General features: G+C 44.5%; 1 protein-coding gene across 12 annotated transcripts; it reads left to right on the forward strand.

Moving 5' to 3' along the window:
* The first annotated feature begins 126 nt into the window (after nucleotides 1-126).
* Nucleotides 127-17,271, forward strand: LOC117890051 (atypical protein kinase C). 12 transcript variants are annotated; one of them, XR_004648554.1, is made up of 11 exons: nucleotides 4,208-4,357; nucleotides 9,719-10,423; nucleotides 10,696-11,701; nucleotides 13,646-13,696; nucleotides 13,756-13,841; nucleotides 13,910-14,866; nucleotides 14,926-15,120; nucleotides 15,559-15,680; nucleotides 16,348-16,474; nucleotides 16,536-16,827; nucleotides 16,887-17,271. XR_004648554.1 is itself a non-coding variant. In XM_034794673.1 (10 exons), the coding sequence occupies exons 2-9, from the start codon at nucleotides 1,099-1,101 to the stop codon at nucleotides 16,433-16,435; spliced, it is 1,830 nt and encodes a 609-aa protein (XP_034650564.1). In that variant the 5' UTR covers nucleotides 127-392; nucleotides 988-1,098; the 3' UTR covers nucleotides 16,436-16,474; nucleotides 16,536-17,271. The 12 variants fall into 12 exon arrangements, 11 of the variants coding, with proteins under 11 accessions (XP_034650564.1, XP_034650566.1, XP_034650567.1 ...); XM_034794673.1 differs by lacking the exons at nucleotides 4,208-4,357; nucleotides 9,719-10,423; nucleotides 10,696-11,701 and adding exons at nucleotides 127-392; nucleotides 988-1,308; nucleotides 1,373-1,493 and having other exon boundaries at nucleotides 16,536-17,271; XM_034794675.1 differs by lacking the exons at nucleotides 4,208-4,357; nucleotides 9,719-10,423; nucleotides 10,696-11,701 and adding exons at nucleotides 129-283; nucleotides 988-1,308; nucleotides 1,373-1,493 and having other exon boundaries at nucleotides 16,536-17,271.
* The last annotated feature ends 70 nt before the right edge of the window (nucleotides 17,272-17,341 follow it).

Genomic DNA, 17,341 nt, shown 5'->3' on the forward strand with positions numbered 1-17,341 from the left:
CAAGCAATTTACGTTTTTTAAATAGTGGGTTAAGTTTTTTTTTTTCCTCGGTATTATTGGAAAATGAGAAGGTATATTTCGGTATATTTATGAGGGTCGGGCGGTATATTTCATCGATAAGTCCGCGGTGACACTGCCGTCCCAGCTCCATAGCGATGTTAGATTTAATATATTTAAACAAATTAAACTGCAAGCCAAAGCCAGTGAAAAGTCTTTAACTCATTCGAGTGTCTTCAATTAAAATGTGTGCGACATTCTAATTGGCTTTCGTTTCTATTATCGGGTGTGTGTGCGTGTTTCGTTTTGTGTTTGATTTGTCATTCCTTTGCGGCGTTTGTTCGTTCGTCGCCCATTTTTGGTTAAACAAATTGCGTTTTTTGTGTGTGTTTGGTGTAAGCACTTCATCTAATGCTAATAGCTTAGACTTAAGTATTGGACTAAATGGGCAATAAGTAATTGCAAATAGACAGTGGCACAATTGAAAAATGCAAATGTACAAAAACAGGTTGTCGAGACTCTTTCTCCTCCCTGCCCCTACTCTACCACTCCTCTCTCACTCTTTCTCTTTCACTCTGTCTGCTAATCGTACGCTTTGGTATTTGTTGCGGCATTTGTTGCCAAGAGGGGGAGAGCTTGTGCAAGTCAATGCACGGCATTAATTATACCCCAAGTAGAAGATACAAAGTAAAAGAAAAAGACAACAAAACCTATTTTCTTTCTACTATTATGCTGCTGCTTCCTCTGCTTCTGCCCTGCTCTTGAGGGGCGTTTGTGCTTCTTCTTTGGGGCATGATTCATTTTGGTTTGTTTTGGATTTGTCTCCATTTTGTGCAACAGCAACAGCAACTACAACTACCTGTGGAATGCCTTCCAAATGTCAAAGTTGACAACAGCTGTTTTGGCGCCAGTTCAAACTAGAAGCGAACTAGCTAGTATGTAGTCTGTGGGCGATATCTTGATTAATCTTTTATCTTATTCTTTTTGCAGTTTTGCTGTTATCTTTTCGTGTTTTCGTTTGTGCGCTTTTGCGTGTGTATGTGTGTGTGGTTACGTGCGTGTTTTTAGCAAAAACCAACCTATAAAATAACGGTGAAGCAAATGCAGAAAATGCCATCGCAAATCTTAAACGACGGCAGCAGTGGCGCCGGCAGCCTGAACAGCGCCAGCCTGGTGGCCAGCACTCCCAACAGCATTACGGTAAAGACCGCCTACAACGGCCAGGTCATCATCACCACCATCAACAAAAATGTCTCCTACGAGGAGCTCTGCTATGAAATACGCAACATTTGCCGATTTCCCATCGATCAGGTGTGTTTTTCGGTTAACTAAAGTGTAGAAGTGGCCCCTAAACAAAGTTTCCTTTCCTTTGCAGCCGTTTACCATCAAGTGGGTGGACGAGGAGAATGATCCATGCACGATATCCACCAAAATGGAATTGGATGAAGCTATACGATTGTACGAGATGAACTACGATTCCCAATTGGTCATTCATGGTGAGTTCTTAAGAATTTCTCTGAAATATTCCCATGATTCCCATAAAAACCAACTGTGGTTAGATGTTAACAAATGTATTTGATAAGTAAAGGAGGTTACTTTACTTATCGTTGGAAAAGTAATCAACCAACTGAGTCATATTATATGCATGTACGAGTATATTTATAAACCACGGCAAACCATTCAAACTTTCAATTTATTTACTTAAGATAGTAGAAGTTGTGTGCAATTTGTATTTTAAATGGAAATTTTTAAATGTTTTATGCCTCGTCTGCTTGTGGCGAAAGTTTTATATCCAATTAGTCAACTTTCCTCAATGTTGGATCACTCAATTCTGATTGAATTATCTCTGAAAAGTAGGCAGCAATAAATCCATTACCCAATAAGGAACATCATCAAAGTGGCTGCAGTATTTGAGCCTGCTTTAAAGCATTTAAGCTTGATTAAACAGGCTGAGAGCACAGAGGGGGTTTAATTAGTCTAATAAACTTGGGCATTTGCCGACTCTCACCTCTCTGAACCCAGACATTGCCGAAAGGGAAGAGCATCTCTGACTTAATAACATAAAATATTAATTAACTTGCACACACACACTCTCACACACAGAGTCACACACGCTCAATTGCCAGAGAAGATGGCTTGTGGCATGGCCTAAAGCAAACAACGTTTTTCTCTATATTTCCATATAAATTCTGTTGGCTCTTGGCTTGTCGGTCTCTTTTATAATTCATTATAATTAAATTGTTTGCTCAGTGTGGGCTTGGGTGTTTTGGCTCTCTTTTTTGGGATTTTAATTTGCACTACAACATGAGGAAAAAATACATACATATATGAGAACTCACTTTTTGTTAAACGTTTGTTCTTTATTTGGTTTCCCACAAAAAGAGAGGGCTTCGTTTGGCAAATGACAAGCAGAGAACCCTTTTTATATGCAAGAAAAAACCAACAAAAATAAATTACTTAACAAACAAAATGGTTAGAAGGAGGAATACTCTTTAAATACTTTTAAAAACTACTATTTAAGCACCAATATTAAGTGCATTTTAAGATTATCTAATCAAGTTTATTACCAAAGTTACATTTTCCCGATACGTTGCATTCTCTGTAGAGTGTTCCACAAGGTTAATCCGACCATCACATATTTACATATGTACATATATCCCCCATCTCAGCTTACCTGTGGCCATTTCGTATTCAGAGCGCGTGTACATATACCCGGAAAAAGGAGAACTAACTGCAGGACAGATATGATAACTGCCAGCAGAGGATGGAAAAGAGCTTCTTTTTTCTGCCATTGTTTTTGTGTTTGGTGGGCCACACTTCCTGATATGTTGTGGCCATTTGAATGTACCACTCTCCTCCGCAAAAAAAGGAAATTATGGACCACATTGTTATACTCTTGAAGCGGGTATTTTAATGTTGCTACATCTAAGATGATTCTCTTCTTGAAATTTACAAAGGCACACAGACGGCACTAAACTAAACGCGAGAACTTAAGAGAATGGAAGTGCTGCAGATAGTTAGACATTACATATTTATGTTACTTTTGGCTGTACAATTGAGGTGAGCCATCTATCTGTAAGGGTATAAAGAGCTTTGTCCTTCGCAGTTAGACTTCCTTCCATGTTGTTTTTTTTTTGTGCTGTGGCCACGTGTGAAAAAAGCGGATTAAAAGCATTCTGGCAGTGCGTGTGTGTGTGCGTATTGTGGGGGTATTATGTTACCTTTACATCCACTAGAACCACACACACACACTCACGTCTGCCCGCTACCTGTACGTGTACATGTGTCGTAAAAGCATTACACGACAAGACTTGCTGCTCCCTCTACTACTCCCTACTGCCCCTGTCTGGTATGTTGTTGGTGTGGTTACACTGTCTCTGTGCCAGTGTTGATTAGTAAATGGCTGTGTTGTTATGCCTGTACGTGTGTGTGTTTTATAAGCCCTTGTATCGGCTCCAGTTAGGGGAGAGGTTCTTATTGTATGTTGCCGGCTTACCTTCCGGTTTCATCTCCGGCCAAACAACAATGCTGGTACCACCCTCCTGTCCACCCCAAAACGGAACACTGAATAACAGCGGTCGAAAAAAACCAGCAACAGAAAGTACCGTTATAATTTATACGCCTGCAATATGGCAACGCTGCCTAGCCGCACACAGGGACACACACATACGCGTCACAGGGGCAGGGAAAAACTTTATCCAGGTCCAAATAACTTTGGAGCACATAAGGTCGGTCGGTCGATACACAAGATGCCGTTACACCAGAGCAAGACAGAAAACAGCGATGGAGACAGCCAGAAGGAGAGAGAGCATTTCCCCAAACGTAACAAAAAACAGCTGAGCCGATGCTGAGGCCCGGCATTGCCAGCTCGGTGTGTTTCAAGTTGCCCTGGCAATGCCCAAAGCGCCGGTCTGCGGCTTTTATTTGTCCTGCAAAAACAACTCCGCAGCAGAGGAACCAGGCGCGGGAGAGCATCCCGTCCGCGTCACCTGACATTGAACTCTCTCTCTTTTGCTTTTGCTCTCTCTCTGGTAGTTTTATTCCTCACCCGATGCGAGTAGAATATCCCCAGCATAACGGGACTGTTTCGGAATTCACTCGCGCGTTGGCTGTTTGCCTGTGTGGAAGTGCCGTGCGGATTTCGAACCGACTCCGGGTCCCCAAATCGTTTTTAACCTCGCGTCTCGCACACACTCATACACACACACCGTTACCGCAGTACATATGTATATAATTGTATATATACATAGATGTATATGTATATAAATATGTATGTATATGTATTTGTGTACACACTTATAACGGCATAACGAGTTTTGCGGTGTAAAGTGGAAACAAAATCATAGACAAAGCCGAAAAAGTAACAAAAAAAAACCATGCCAAACAACATAATTTTATATAATTATAAGAACTTCTGCAAGACCCACACCCCAATCCTTCGTCTCTGACTCCTCGCCAACGCTGGTAATCCTGAAAATAGTACGAAAAAATCAATTGCCCCTGGGCAACATTTTTTGACGGCTTCGCCGGCGTGCTAGCCGTCGTATTTCAGATTAGTTGCCATACAATTTCCTTTTTGGTAACGAATGCGTCCGTCGCAGCGAAAAAGGCTGAAACAAGAATGATTAACATAAATTCATGGATACTTTCATGAATGGAACTTTTGAGCTGCTAATGACGTGGAAACTTTTGGAATTTGGGTCTTTTTCGGCTGTTACCTCAAGGAAGGCAATTGGACAAGGGACAGATGAATTTATGGAAATTTATGGCATAGCTACTTTTTCTACAGTGCGAGAAGTAACTTGGTACATTTTCATCATGTCTTGATTGTTAGGTCGTAAAAAGTATAGTATACATTGAGGCGTTAAAAGCGACGGATTCTTGGAGTTCAAAAAATGTCTTGCTTTAAGTTTTTTAGGGGTTGTATCCAGAGGATGGCAGCGTTAATTTCTTGTACTGTTTAATGCAGATCCGTTTGCAGAATATTTCCTAATTTCACATAAACATCAAGTGTTTTAAACACATATTGATATTACATGTCTGACTCTGTCTTCCTGCGATTTTATGGGTAAACTTTGAATCGTTTCCGAAACGAAGAAGCAATAGACATTCAGGCTAAAATCGAACCATTGATTTCCTTGTTGTTTTTATATTTTGCTCGCATTCGCATGTTCCGCTGGTATACTTTTGGGCCACAGACACACACAGAGAGACAGGCGACACATAAGGCTGGACGAGTGTGTGTATGTGCGAGAATCCCCACCCTAAACTTGACCCCAGCCATTTGCACTTCATCAAGCGATGCTTGCACAGGCCGAACGTCTGTGCCAGACCAGAATCGCCAGAAACTTGCTTGAACAAATGGATCATATCATATAGGCAGGCATATACAAAGGATTTACATACATATGTACACCAGGGCCTGAAGCTGCAGGGCAAAGGAATTTTCCATTTTGGCAAGACATTTTGTTGGCCAGGCTGTCGCAATGCCATTTAAACTTTTTCTTTTCTTTTTCCTGTTTCGCTGGGCTTTGTCCCAGAAGGCGCCCGCCAACCAGGTGTTCGTTCTGCAACCTCCGCAAAAAGTTAAATCAGCAAATTTCCACTTCTCTCTGAATTGGTTTTCAGAATTCTCGGGATCCACGTTTTTTTTTTGTTTCTGTAACCGTTGGGATGATATGCATTTGGCTTGCCGGCACGGCCCCTGGCCTGGGCTGGTCCCCATTATGATTGTTTGGCAAATTTTAATGATGCCATTGGGCATAATGAAATTATTGTTAGTTCAGCCAACAAGAAGTCCACTTTGAAGCAAAACTGGGGAAGGGGTTGAATTTTGTAAGGTCTTCCATTTCGTATGCACTCAACGTCCCTTTGCTTCACCCACGCTATAACGCCCGGTATTTTTCGTGGAAACTTTATATTGCCACAGCATCCATCCTCCCACGTATAACCATCCACCACCCTGTTGGGTGTGAAATTTTATAACTGTGTAGGAGCCGAAGTGGGAGCAGGTGCCCCGGCTTAGTCCTTGGACGTGGCCTCTTGACGTCACTCGGCCCAACCGAATTGATGTTTAACTATTGATGCCCGACGCGGCTTGTAGCTTAGCTGGCATCCAGGAGATTGTTTCGCATCTCTCCAGATGGCCATTGCCTGCTTATGTTTATCGTTGCATGGCATGGCAAGGCTTGGACGAGCTGGAACTGGAACTCAACTGCTCTCAAACATTTGTTTGCCGAGTGGAAAGGGGGCCTTATTATATTGGCGCGTGTGTAGCTAAACATGAAAGATTTATTGGATCAGTGATGTAAGAAGCTTGGCTGTCGGAGTTCTCTTAATATTGGGAATATTTAAATGGGTTATAAATGTCAATAACAAATACAATAAATAATCGGATTAATAGGCAGTCGATAAGGCTTCAAATATAATTACATTTGATTTATCCCATTAGATCTTAATAAAACACAAAATGATGAACATAATTGGCAAATGTCTAAATTAGATAAGAATTAAATTATATTTATGGTGTTGGTTGAGAAAGGAGAAGAATAATTGTATGATTTTACACTTCCTGAAATGCTCGAAAATAATTGCCATATTGAAATGCCATCGTTTCGTATCTGAGAGCTTGCTGATAATATCATCATCATCTGAAAGGCTGCCCAGTCAATTCTCTTGGTCTCTAGAGCTGTTAGAGGCGCAGAGGTCGAAGAAGAGTAGCTAGAAAGGTCTCCTCTGTGTGGCTTTGTGTGGGATGTTTTCCCCTCCTGGGCATACAAGCAGGCAACCAATATTCATGCTCCAATTACAGGAAAAACAATGCCGGCCGGGCCAGGACCCAAGTGTTTATATTTAGCAAACGATGTAGAGGAGAGGGAGAGAGATGGGAGATACATACATATACCTACCCCGATTGAGTGGGAATGAGAGAGAAGTAAGCCAAGTTCTGAAATGCATCACTTTGGGGTCTTGCCTGCCCCTCGAGACTGCATCATCAGCAGATAAACCAGAAGAAGGCGGAGGGAAACTGGGCGATGTAAAATGAGGACCAAACAAAAGGATCTGCTTGTCTTGTCACGAGAAAGCTCTTGAGTCAAGTGCCGGCTGTCCGTCCACCTAAGCAGCCCTTGGAATTGGCCCCAGCCTCAGTATCGGTCTTGGCATCAGCGCTAGACTCATCCTTCCAGTCCCCAGTCTCAAGTCCGTTCGTCCCCAGCATCAGCTTTCGACCCACTTGGACCCTCGTTAATCATGCGAATTATGCATGAAAGTGGAGTACTTAATTTCAATTGTCTAAACAACAACGTCAGCGACAAGCGATTTCGATGTGACCTACCAATACACTTGAAGAAAATTTTCTATTTACACTTGACTGCATTGCACTATGGTCCAGACGACCACTTTTCTTGGCCAAAAGGCAATTTTTAAAAGTTAAAACCAAGACGTGGTTTTTGGCGCTCTGCATTAGAAAAAGAGTGACCATCAATGTTGCGTACCAAAAATTTGCATAGATGGCGCCACCTTCGCAAAATCAGCTGTGAAACCCAGCGGTCATTATTGAAAAGCACGTGCATTGAAAAAGTACCAATTTTAATGCTGTTTTAAATGTCTCATAAATTGAAAAACACGATTAACTGATCCATTTTTTGGATGCATTTTATTCAGTAGGGTTTTTACTACGTGTTCTATAATGCGAACGGTATCTAGTGGTTGGCGATGTCTTCGTAATTGTATGTCAAACTGAGGCCTTCAATACGTATCAGTTCGTAGTAAAGACTAATTTTTGTGAGAAGGTTTTTTTAATAGAGTGCCACCTAGTCCCACCTTGAAACCTATTGTGTGTCGTAGACTAATAAATGATTGTTAAAATGTATATAGTCACAAATGCCACATTTGACCACAACTCTTACAATTTGCATTTATAGATCATAACCTCAAATGAGAATTTTCAATGTTTTTTGCCGTTTGGAACGCAATGAAGAAGAAAATTGTGAAGTAGGGTACCATTTTGCATTGCATTTAAGCCACAGTATTAGTCACTAGCTATTTTGTAGGGCTAGAGTGTAGCCAGTGTAATATTGTTTTATAATGGAAACTGCTGAAGAGCATGCTCTGTGGGAGAAAAAATGCGATTATCTTAGATTTTTAGGTTGTTTTAACTCGTGCTACGACTTTTTTTATAGAATCTTGATCTGCTAAACATATTCCCATCCTTTTTTTGCTTCTAACTTTTTGAGAAAAAAAATTAAAAACCGATTTTCCCTTAAAAAAAGGAGCTGCCACGCCCATTTTTTCAAAAAACCTTCCTCTCCCTATTCTTAACTTATATCAAAAGACTAAATCAAAAAATCTTGTTCCGTTCGCGAGTTATTCAATTTGGCCAAGAAAAGTGGTCATCTGGACCATAGTGCATTGGTGGGTGGGTGGCAGGGTGTAGCGTATAGCGGATTGCATACTTATGAGGGCGAGCGACTGAGTAAATTTCCCTGCGCGCGTCTTACAGTGAGAGATACCAGGCGACCCAGAGAGAGAGAGAGAGAGAGAGAGAGAGAAAGCTTTTGTACAAGGTGTATTTATTACGAGGTGAACCGTCGATGATTTTGCTTGCCACTCTTTCGCAGTTTGTCTAGGAATTAATTAGTGCAAAAAAGAGAACTGCATTAGTGATTAAATTTAGTTTTAGTTGAAACGAAAGTGCGACACAGAAAACCAAACTAGATTGAATAACTAAACAGTACGACATTGGGGAACACATTCTGGCTATACTTCCCACCCTTTTAAAATACACCTTGCTCCTGCTCTCTCTCTCTGGCTCTCTTCATCTTTCAGCTGCTGCTTGGCTGCTTAGCTGCTGCTCTGCTTCTCCTTCTGCTTCTGCTTCTCTTTCACGCCTTTGTCAATTTGCAGCAACTTGTGCGCTCGTTTGACTTGGGTTAAATTGTTTGTGATTGTCGTAGCAGCAACTGTCGCTGCAAAAGTTTGTGCCAGGCCAGTGTGTGTGTGTTTATTTGTTCGAGTGTGTGTGTGTGCGCCTTGACAGAGTTGTCAGCTGTTTCACTTGCATTTCTTACCGTTTTCTCTCTTGCCCAGTCTCTCTCGTTCGCTCTTTGGCCCATTATTACACAATTTATATATTTTTTTTAGGTGTGGTTTCTGCGGCAACGGCGTCTGTATGTGACGCCCACACACCGGCCACGCCCTTAGCACGCTCATGGTCGGTCGGGTATCCTTGCAAAAAAAAAGCTGTTCTTGCTTTTGTTTTAATCAATCATTTTTTACAAAACTGTGCGCTGTTTGTGGTAGTTGATCGGCATGCAAGGGGGCCCCTCCGGGAGATTGGTGGAAAGGGGACTTGCAAAGTTTGCATAGTTTCTAGTCGAGGCCTCTGGCGTTTTTGCCATGTAACTGTAATTGCAGTTGGGACCTTGTTCCGCTTTGCTCTAGCACTTCTTCTTCATCCTCTGCCGCCGCCGCCTCAGCTTGTTCTTCGTTACTTTGTTATGCGCTCCATTTGCGGAACATAAAGAGAGCGGGCACAGTGGGAAGTTGATGGGAGAGAAACCGGGATATTTGAAGGGATAGTATAGTGGAACCTGCTGTTAGAGATGTATATTTTGGTTGAATCTTTTGCTCAACTTGAAAGAACTTCTGCCGCTTTCTGTACAAAGCAAACTTTCAAATTGAGCTCGGATTTGTACAACAAGTTGTTGCCCTCTTTCAGACCACTGTGCATGAGCCTCACAGGCATATTACATGACCCCAGTCTGCGACTCGTTGTTGTTGTGTGCGTGTGCCCCCAACTCGAACGTCCTTTGAGGACACTGCCAGCCTATTCAAATTTGTGCGGCAATTAATAGTGATTTGAAGTCAAGTGCAAAAGCCGATTAAAGCGATAACCAAAATCGAATCGTACTTCGTCGGGAAAACGAGAAATCCAAGCATCAAATAGAAGATGGCCTGGGGATACTGGTCTGCCACGACTGTGGATCGTGGACGCTCGCCGCGTCGCCTGACACAGTGCGCCCCGCTGCCCGTGAACATAGTGCAGCAGGAGGAGGAGGAGGAGCAGCAGCCCCAGCAGCCGTTGCCGCAATCATGCATACCCCAGCAGCAGCAACAGCAGCAGCAGCCGCATCAGCATCAGCATCAACATCAGCAACAACAATCGCAAACCTGCCCCAGCACGCCGTCAGCCAATCAACAGGGAAGTGGCAATCTCTGCTACAGTCCCTCGTGTCGGTCGCGCTGTTCGAGTCCGTGTCCGGGCTCACCATGCGGTTCCATAACACCGCCACCACCGCCGCTGCTGACGTCCTCGCAGCAGCATCTCCACTCGAACAAGAACTGTCCAGCTGCACAGCAGCTGATGACACATCTGGACTATGCAGCCAGAAGGCAGTCTTTGGATCAGCTGGATAGTCCGCAGGTACTACAGCAGAGACATGGCTCTAACAAAGAGCTCTGCTTGAAGGCTGTTATTGATCATTGATGATTATTGAATTAACTCTATGATAAGTGGGTGGTTTAGAAGAAACAGTACTTAAATTCTCACCCGTATATCGTTGTTGAATCAGAGTCATGACGGACCGATCGGTTATAGGATTTCAATCTCAAGCAGAGCTCTCTACCAAACGAGTCTAAATCTATTCCACTCTGACCCTGATCTTTGTTTCCATTATATCTCTCCCCTCCCAAAAGTCCAAATACTTCGACATTCAGGCCAATCAGCTGTCGGACATCATGTGTCGCGGTGCTGTGGTCAGCTCCATACAGTCGGCAAATAACACGCTAACACGCGGCGTCTCGTTGCACAGTCGCAGCGGCAGTGCTCATGGAAGCCACCACGGCAGTCACCATGGGAGTCACCACAGCCACAGTCATCATGGGAGTGCCCATGGTTCGTTGGGCTGCCTCCAGGGGGGCGTAAGTGTGGGTGTGGGCGTCGGAACTGGAAGCACTGGGAGCATTGGTATGATGTCGGCTGGTCACATCGATACCGGCGACTATGACGTGCCGCATCCGCACCCATACACACATCACTATATGCAGACAACGGCATCGGTGACACCTCCGCGTGGCAGCCTGAGCCGGCCGGGATCGGCGGGAGCCGTGTGTGCCGGCCACGACTCCGGCTCGGACTCCAGTCAGGGCTGTGGCGGCTCCATTATGGGAGGAATGCTTGTCATGGGCCATCCCGGGCACATGGGCAGCCTGGGACACCACAGCACGGGCAGCGGATCGCTGGGACGGTGTTCGAGTCGGTGCCACAACACGAACACCACAACAACCGATGACTCGGGCGGCGGCAGCAGCGGTGGCGGCGGTGGAGGCGTTGGCACTGGCACTGGCAGTGCTTCAATCGCCGTGGGAATGCCGGGCATGCTGATTGACTACCATCATGGCCACCACAGTGGCAGCGCCGGCAGTGGCCTCAACGGCTGTGGAGCAGGCAGCATCGCCGGCGGAAGCATTGGAGGGCGCAGCAGTGTCCTGGGCACCATTCACAACGGCCACGGCCATCATCATCAGCAATATCATCACGAGTGCATACACTATGAGCGTCTGCCTATTCCCGTACCCATTCCGACAGTGCCCATGGGCGTGGCACTGCCACAGCAGCAGCAGCAGCAGCAGATGCCGCCTCAAATGCCGCCGCAGCATCAACTGCAGTCGGAGGAGGAAATTGAGCCGGCCTATGCGACAGGTAAATGGATAAGTTGCACATCGTTAAGAGATTCGTTTCCGTTTCCAGTTATAAAACATTCTTTTAGTTGTAGTTTATTTCTGTTGTATTCATGAATAAATATTTTATTTTCTTTAAAAAAATGGTAAATTTATGTTTTATGTTAGTTATGTATGTTTTTTTGGTGCAAACAGTTGCCCTGGTTTGACTTCATTTTGAAACTGTTTAACCCATCCCTGAGCTTATCGTGGAAGCCCCATTTGTTGCGCTCTCACTTGCTCCCAATTAGAGGGACGACGGTCTTGGCGTTCGGTTATTGTGACAATTCAATCGACCACTTGAGCAGTTGAGGCTGATTCTGTTTTGTTTCGCACTTGATTTTATTGTTCTTTTGTTATGTTTTTGTGGTTCTTTCTGACTCTGTCTATGCCTCGGCGTCTGCTTTTCTTTCTCCGTTCTGTTCCGTTCCATTGTGGGGCGCTCAGTTTACTGTTGAAAGTCGCGCGGTGACGACGCCCCGCGCGTGCCAGAAGCGCCTTAACATCTTTTAACTGGAACATCACCCCAATTCTCTATTCTTGCCAGCCAATTGGTCTTTGTTTTCTTGGCTCCAGTGACCTATGAACCGGCCACAGCCCCGCACAAAGCAGACACATACCCGCCACCGACCACAATGATCATCTGGAGCGGCTTCTGCGAGGCTGCCCAAATATATAGCACTCAGACGGCGACGTTTATGAGTGGTGGGCCATCGTGTTAGTATTGAAAGTGTTGCACCCTGCCTGTAAAGAGGTTCAATTAAGAAAAGTGACATTTACCGAAAGTGTATTTTGTTTTTTAATCGAAGAAAGTGGATGTAGATCTTTGCTTTAGAAGCACTTACTTCCGTTCCTTTGTTAGTCCGACCTTCAGGCTGATTAAGCCTAGTCCGTTATGAGTAATTTGATGCCATATCGCACCTTTTTAGCCACACATTCGCGCCTAACTGTGTTTCAATATGTATTTCCCCAGGCCTCCTAGTCATAAACTTTGCTTACTCGCCACGTTATCTCCTGGGGCAAAGCATTTACGAGGTATAAAAAAATTACAGTAACCGGCAGAAACAGCAAAAAAAAAAAGCAAAACAACAGAGACCAAACAAATTTTTGTCGCTCATATCAGAATTGATAAGAGCAACCCACACTTGTGTGCCCATATACAAAGTACACACTCGTGTGTGTGTGAGTGTGTGAAAAATTAAATTCTAGGTCAATGCAAGGCATGGGGCAACGCAATATGTAGAATCTATCACTATTATAACCTTGTAGACAGGCAGAATTATTGAACCCAGGCAGAGCAGATACACTTGGGACACTTTAATTGAATTATGCATGAATGATGAGCCACAAGCAGCGAATCCCTGACAGCCGAACAAGTGGTCTCAATTGATGGACTAGCCGCCCGGAAAAGCTTAATTAACATTACTTCGGAAAAGGGAGAGAGAGAGATAAAGCGAGAGTGGAGTGTGAGAGAACCCTTCCTTCCATCTATCTATCTAACTCACACACTCCCCCCCTTCCATGGCTCGTTCTATAGTTGTATCTGTGTCTGTATCTCTCTCTCTTGCTGTCTGTATTCTCCAAGTGGTGCGTAGCACAGAGATAAGGGGCGCTGGTTGGCAAATGGATTGTCTGAGTGCCACAGTCGTGGAACGGGTGCTGGCTGGTTAACAAGCAGACAGCAATACATGTGGCTGGGACGGAATCCGTTTATAAGTAAAAATCGCTGAATAAAATCACATTAAATTGATAAGCGAGCGACCCCAGGGAGTGGCAATAAAAGACCACCCACACGATGGGCAAACTAGCTTTCCGTAAGCATTGCGCCCAGCCATAACAAAATCAGTGACGTGACCAAATCCGCTATAAACATTGTGTACATGCCACAAGAATTGTTGACAAACTAATCTTTCCTTTATTCTTTCAGTATTCCCCAATGTTCCTCAAGCGCCGGGATTGTCCTGCGATGGTGAAGATCGTAAGTATATCCGGAGTAAACAAATTACAATTATTTTAAATCAAAATCTCACCTCATAGGCAGCATCTATCGACGTGGTGCTCGACGGTGGCGTAAGTTGTATCGCGTCAACGGACACATTTTCCAGGCCAAGCGTTTCAATCGCGTGAGTATCCAACACGGAAAATAACCCACAAGAATCCATTCCAAATGCATTTCCCTTCTCGATTTCAGCGTGCTTTCTGTGCCTATTGCCAGGACCGTATCTGGGGCCTGGGGCGACAGGGTTTCAAGTGCATACAATGCAAGCTGCTGGTGCACAAGAAGTGCCACAAGCTGGTGCAGAAGCACTGCACCGACCAGCCAGAGCCATTGGTCAAGGAGCGGGCAGAGGAGTCGAGCGACCCGATGCCGGTGCCATTGCCCCCGCTGCCATATGAGGCCATGGGCGGCAGCGCGGATGCCTGCGAGACGCACGATCATGCGCACATCGTGGCCCCGCCACCGCCCGACGATCCCCTGGAGCCGGGCACCCAGCGCCAGTACTCGCTGAACGACTTTGAGCTGATACGCGTTATCGGTCGTGGAAGCTATGCCAAGGTGCTAATGGTGGAGCTACGGCGCACGCGTCGCATCTACGCCATGAAGGTGATCAAGAAGGCTCTGGTCACCGACGACGAGGACATCGACTGGGTGCAGACGGAGAAGCATGTATTTGAGACGGCGTCAAACCATCCGTTCCTGGTGGGACTGCACTCGTGCTTCCAGACGCCGTCGCGTCTCTTCTTCGTCATTGAGTTCGTCCGCGGCGGCGATCTGATGTACCACATGCAGCGCCAGAGGCGGCTGCCCGAGGAGCACGCCCGCTTCTATGCGGCGGAGATAAGTCTGGCGCTGAACTTCCTCCACGAAAAGGGAATCATCTATCGCGATCTGAAGCTGGACAACGTGCTGCTCGACCACGAGGGCCACATCAAGCTTACCGACTACGGCATGTGCAAGGAGGGCATTCGCTCGGGCGACACAACCTCCACGTTCTGCGGCACACCCAACTACATTGCCCCAGAGATCCTACGAGGCGAGGACTACGGCTTCTCCGTCGACTGGTGGGCATTGGGCGTCTTGCTCTATGAGATGCTGGCCGGACGCAGTCCATTCGACTTGGCCGGTGCCTCTGAAAATCCCGATCAGGTGAGCGTTTCTTTAACAACATTAAAGTGCAAGTAATAATTTCATAAATGTTTACCCAGAACACGGAGGATTATCTGTTCCAAGTGATTCTGGAAAAGACCATTCGTATACCGCGCTCCTTGAGCGTTCGGGCCGCCTCTGTGCTGAAAGGTTTCCTCAACAAGAATCCCGCTGATCGTTTGGGCTGCCATCGGGAGTCCGCCTTCATGGATATCGTCAGCCATCCGTTCTTCAAGAACATGGATTGGGAATTGGTAAGTTCAACGAAGTTTACCCTTTTCTTTTTCTTGCTGTGTCTGTGTATGGGCTGTATAGAATTGTTTATGATGATGATAATGTCTCGAGGGAATGGTTTACACCAGGATATAGACGTACTGGAGGCAGATGGTAGGGATAATTACGAAATGCAAGAGCTATCACAACAATCTCTTGCTTAATGAACGATCCGCAACTATAATAAACTTCTTGATTGACCCTGGACAGTAGCAAATCGATCCTATGACTGCACCGCCAGCTGGCATTGAGTCAAGTCCAAATCAAGTTGAAGATAAGCTTGCTGATAGCCAACTAACGTAACTGCAATCATTATAGAGCATTTTTCTTTAGTATTATCTTCGGTTCTGTGATGATATCTGTGATATGTACAAGCATTTCTTTATTTATTACACACGCATTAAATGACGTGTATGAAGATTGCACAGAAGGAGGTGCAACCGCCTTATATACCAAACCTGGATCCTGGCGATCCCTATGTGACAACCAATTTTGATGCTCAATTTACTCGCGAACCGCCCGAACTAACGCCCGACGATCCGTAAGTTTAATCGAGAACCCCACACGAAAGACAAGATGGTATAGAAACTTCAGCGTTTCCTCGTTGTTTTTTTTTTTTCTGTTAGTTTTTGTTTTTCCTTTGCATGAGATATTGTCCTTGAAAGATCGTTTTTAGTGTCAAAGACTAACACTGCAGGTAATTGTGCGTATCAATCAGCCACATTTCGACCATGTCCCTGCCATCGACCCGCTGCCTATTTATTCTAATAACAGATCAGACCTCGTTTACTCGTTTACATACATACTCTCTATGTATTTTATCATCGTCATGATCATGCTCAAAACACGACACGGAAATGAATGAGAAAAACTTGTCTTTATGTTTTTGCCTGAGAGAATTGGCTGAGAATTTTGTTTATGGTTTACCAAACATTCATTATGATTTTCTACTATCCTCATATGCGATCCATCCACCATCATGCAGCTTGAGCGCAAACAGGTCACGCCACCATTCAAGCCACGCTTAGACTCAGACCGCGACTTGGCCAACTTCCCGCCCGAGTTCACTGGCGAGGCCGTGCAGCTTACCCCGGATGATGAGTAAGTTGACAGATGAGATCTTCCCCCGACACTTTGGATACTTCATTAGCTTTTTTAAACTATTATTTTGGATGATTTTATCTAATTTATTCACTTCATTCCCACAGTCATGTCATTGACAATATTGATCAGTCGGAGTTCGAGGGCTTTGAGTATGTGAATCCCTTGCTGATGTCCCTGGAGGATTGCGTCTGACACCACGAAACATGTGACTTACATCCGTACAATGTAAGGGTAAGTAATATTAATTAATCATTTATGGAAGTTTAATATTAATCGTGCTCTTTTTTCTTAGCTTTATGGCGAAGACTCCAGTGATTACGATTCTGTGGCCGATGATTTGAGTCTCTTGCATTTGAATAGTGCAGGAGGTGCAGTGGCGGCTGTGACTGGCGGTGGGCCAGTCAATGCCAATAACAATTTAAGCCAGCAGCAACATTATCGCCAGCAGCAGCAGCAACAGAAACAACAGCAATATCATCCTCATTCAGTATACTCACAGCAGCAGCAGCAGCAACAGCAGCAACAGATGCTGCAACTTCAACAGCAGCAGCAGGTGCAGCAGCAACAACATCATCTTCATAATGGTAATAATATCAATCATAATAATCAAATGCAAGCAAATAATAATAAAAGTCTACTGCAGCACATGTTTTGCCTTCCATTGAACTAATTAAAATAACGAATTAGATAAAGCAACATGCAACAACAATGAGCAACACAGCAACAACAACTAGCAGAGCAACTAAAAAATAAAACAAAAAAAGAAGCAAAAAAAAATAATCCACAGAAAAACCCAATTTAAAGTTAAAACAAATTAAACAAAAATGGCACAACTACCAAAATTATATAAACTTCTTAACAGCAGATACCATTTCTCGTAAAGAAACTCTATATATTATATACATGAAACAAAGCAAAAAACAAAAAAGAAAGAAAGCCACAAGTTGCGAGTATTACACACTAAACAACATTAAGTATGAGAGAAACGATTACTTTACTACTTAAGCACCTAGGCAGCCCCGACTCTAAAACACTTTCAAAACTCAATGCAAGACTTTTCAGCCAGAAACCCTGTGGAGCCGACTCCCAGGTGTATCC

The sequence above is a fragment of the Drosophila subobscura genome, chromosome E, assembly GCF_008121235.1.
Source record: "Drosophila subobscura isolate 14011-0131.10 chromosome E, UCBerk_Dsub_1.0, whole genome shotgun sequence".
Taxonomy (NCBI): domain Eukaryota; kingdom Metazoa; phylum Arthropoda; class Insecta; order Diptera; family Drosophilidae; genus Drosophila; species Drosophila subobscura.

Excerpts from the sequence above, each read along its gene's own strand:
- LOC117890051 (XM_034794671.1), top strand. The coding sequence starts at position 9,950 with ATGGCCTGGGGATACTGGTCTGCCACGACTGTGGATCGTGGACGCTCG. Across the intron at positions 10,424-10,695 it reads ATCAGCTGGATAGTCCGCAG|TCCAAATACTTCGACATTCA; the intron begins GTACTACAGCAG and ends CCCTCCCAAAAG. Across the intron at positions 14,867-14,925 it reads CCTCTGAAAATCCCGATCAG|AACACGGAGGATTATCTGTT; the intron begins GTGAGCGTTTCT and ends ATGTTTACCCAG.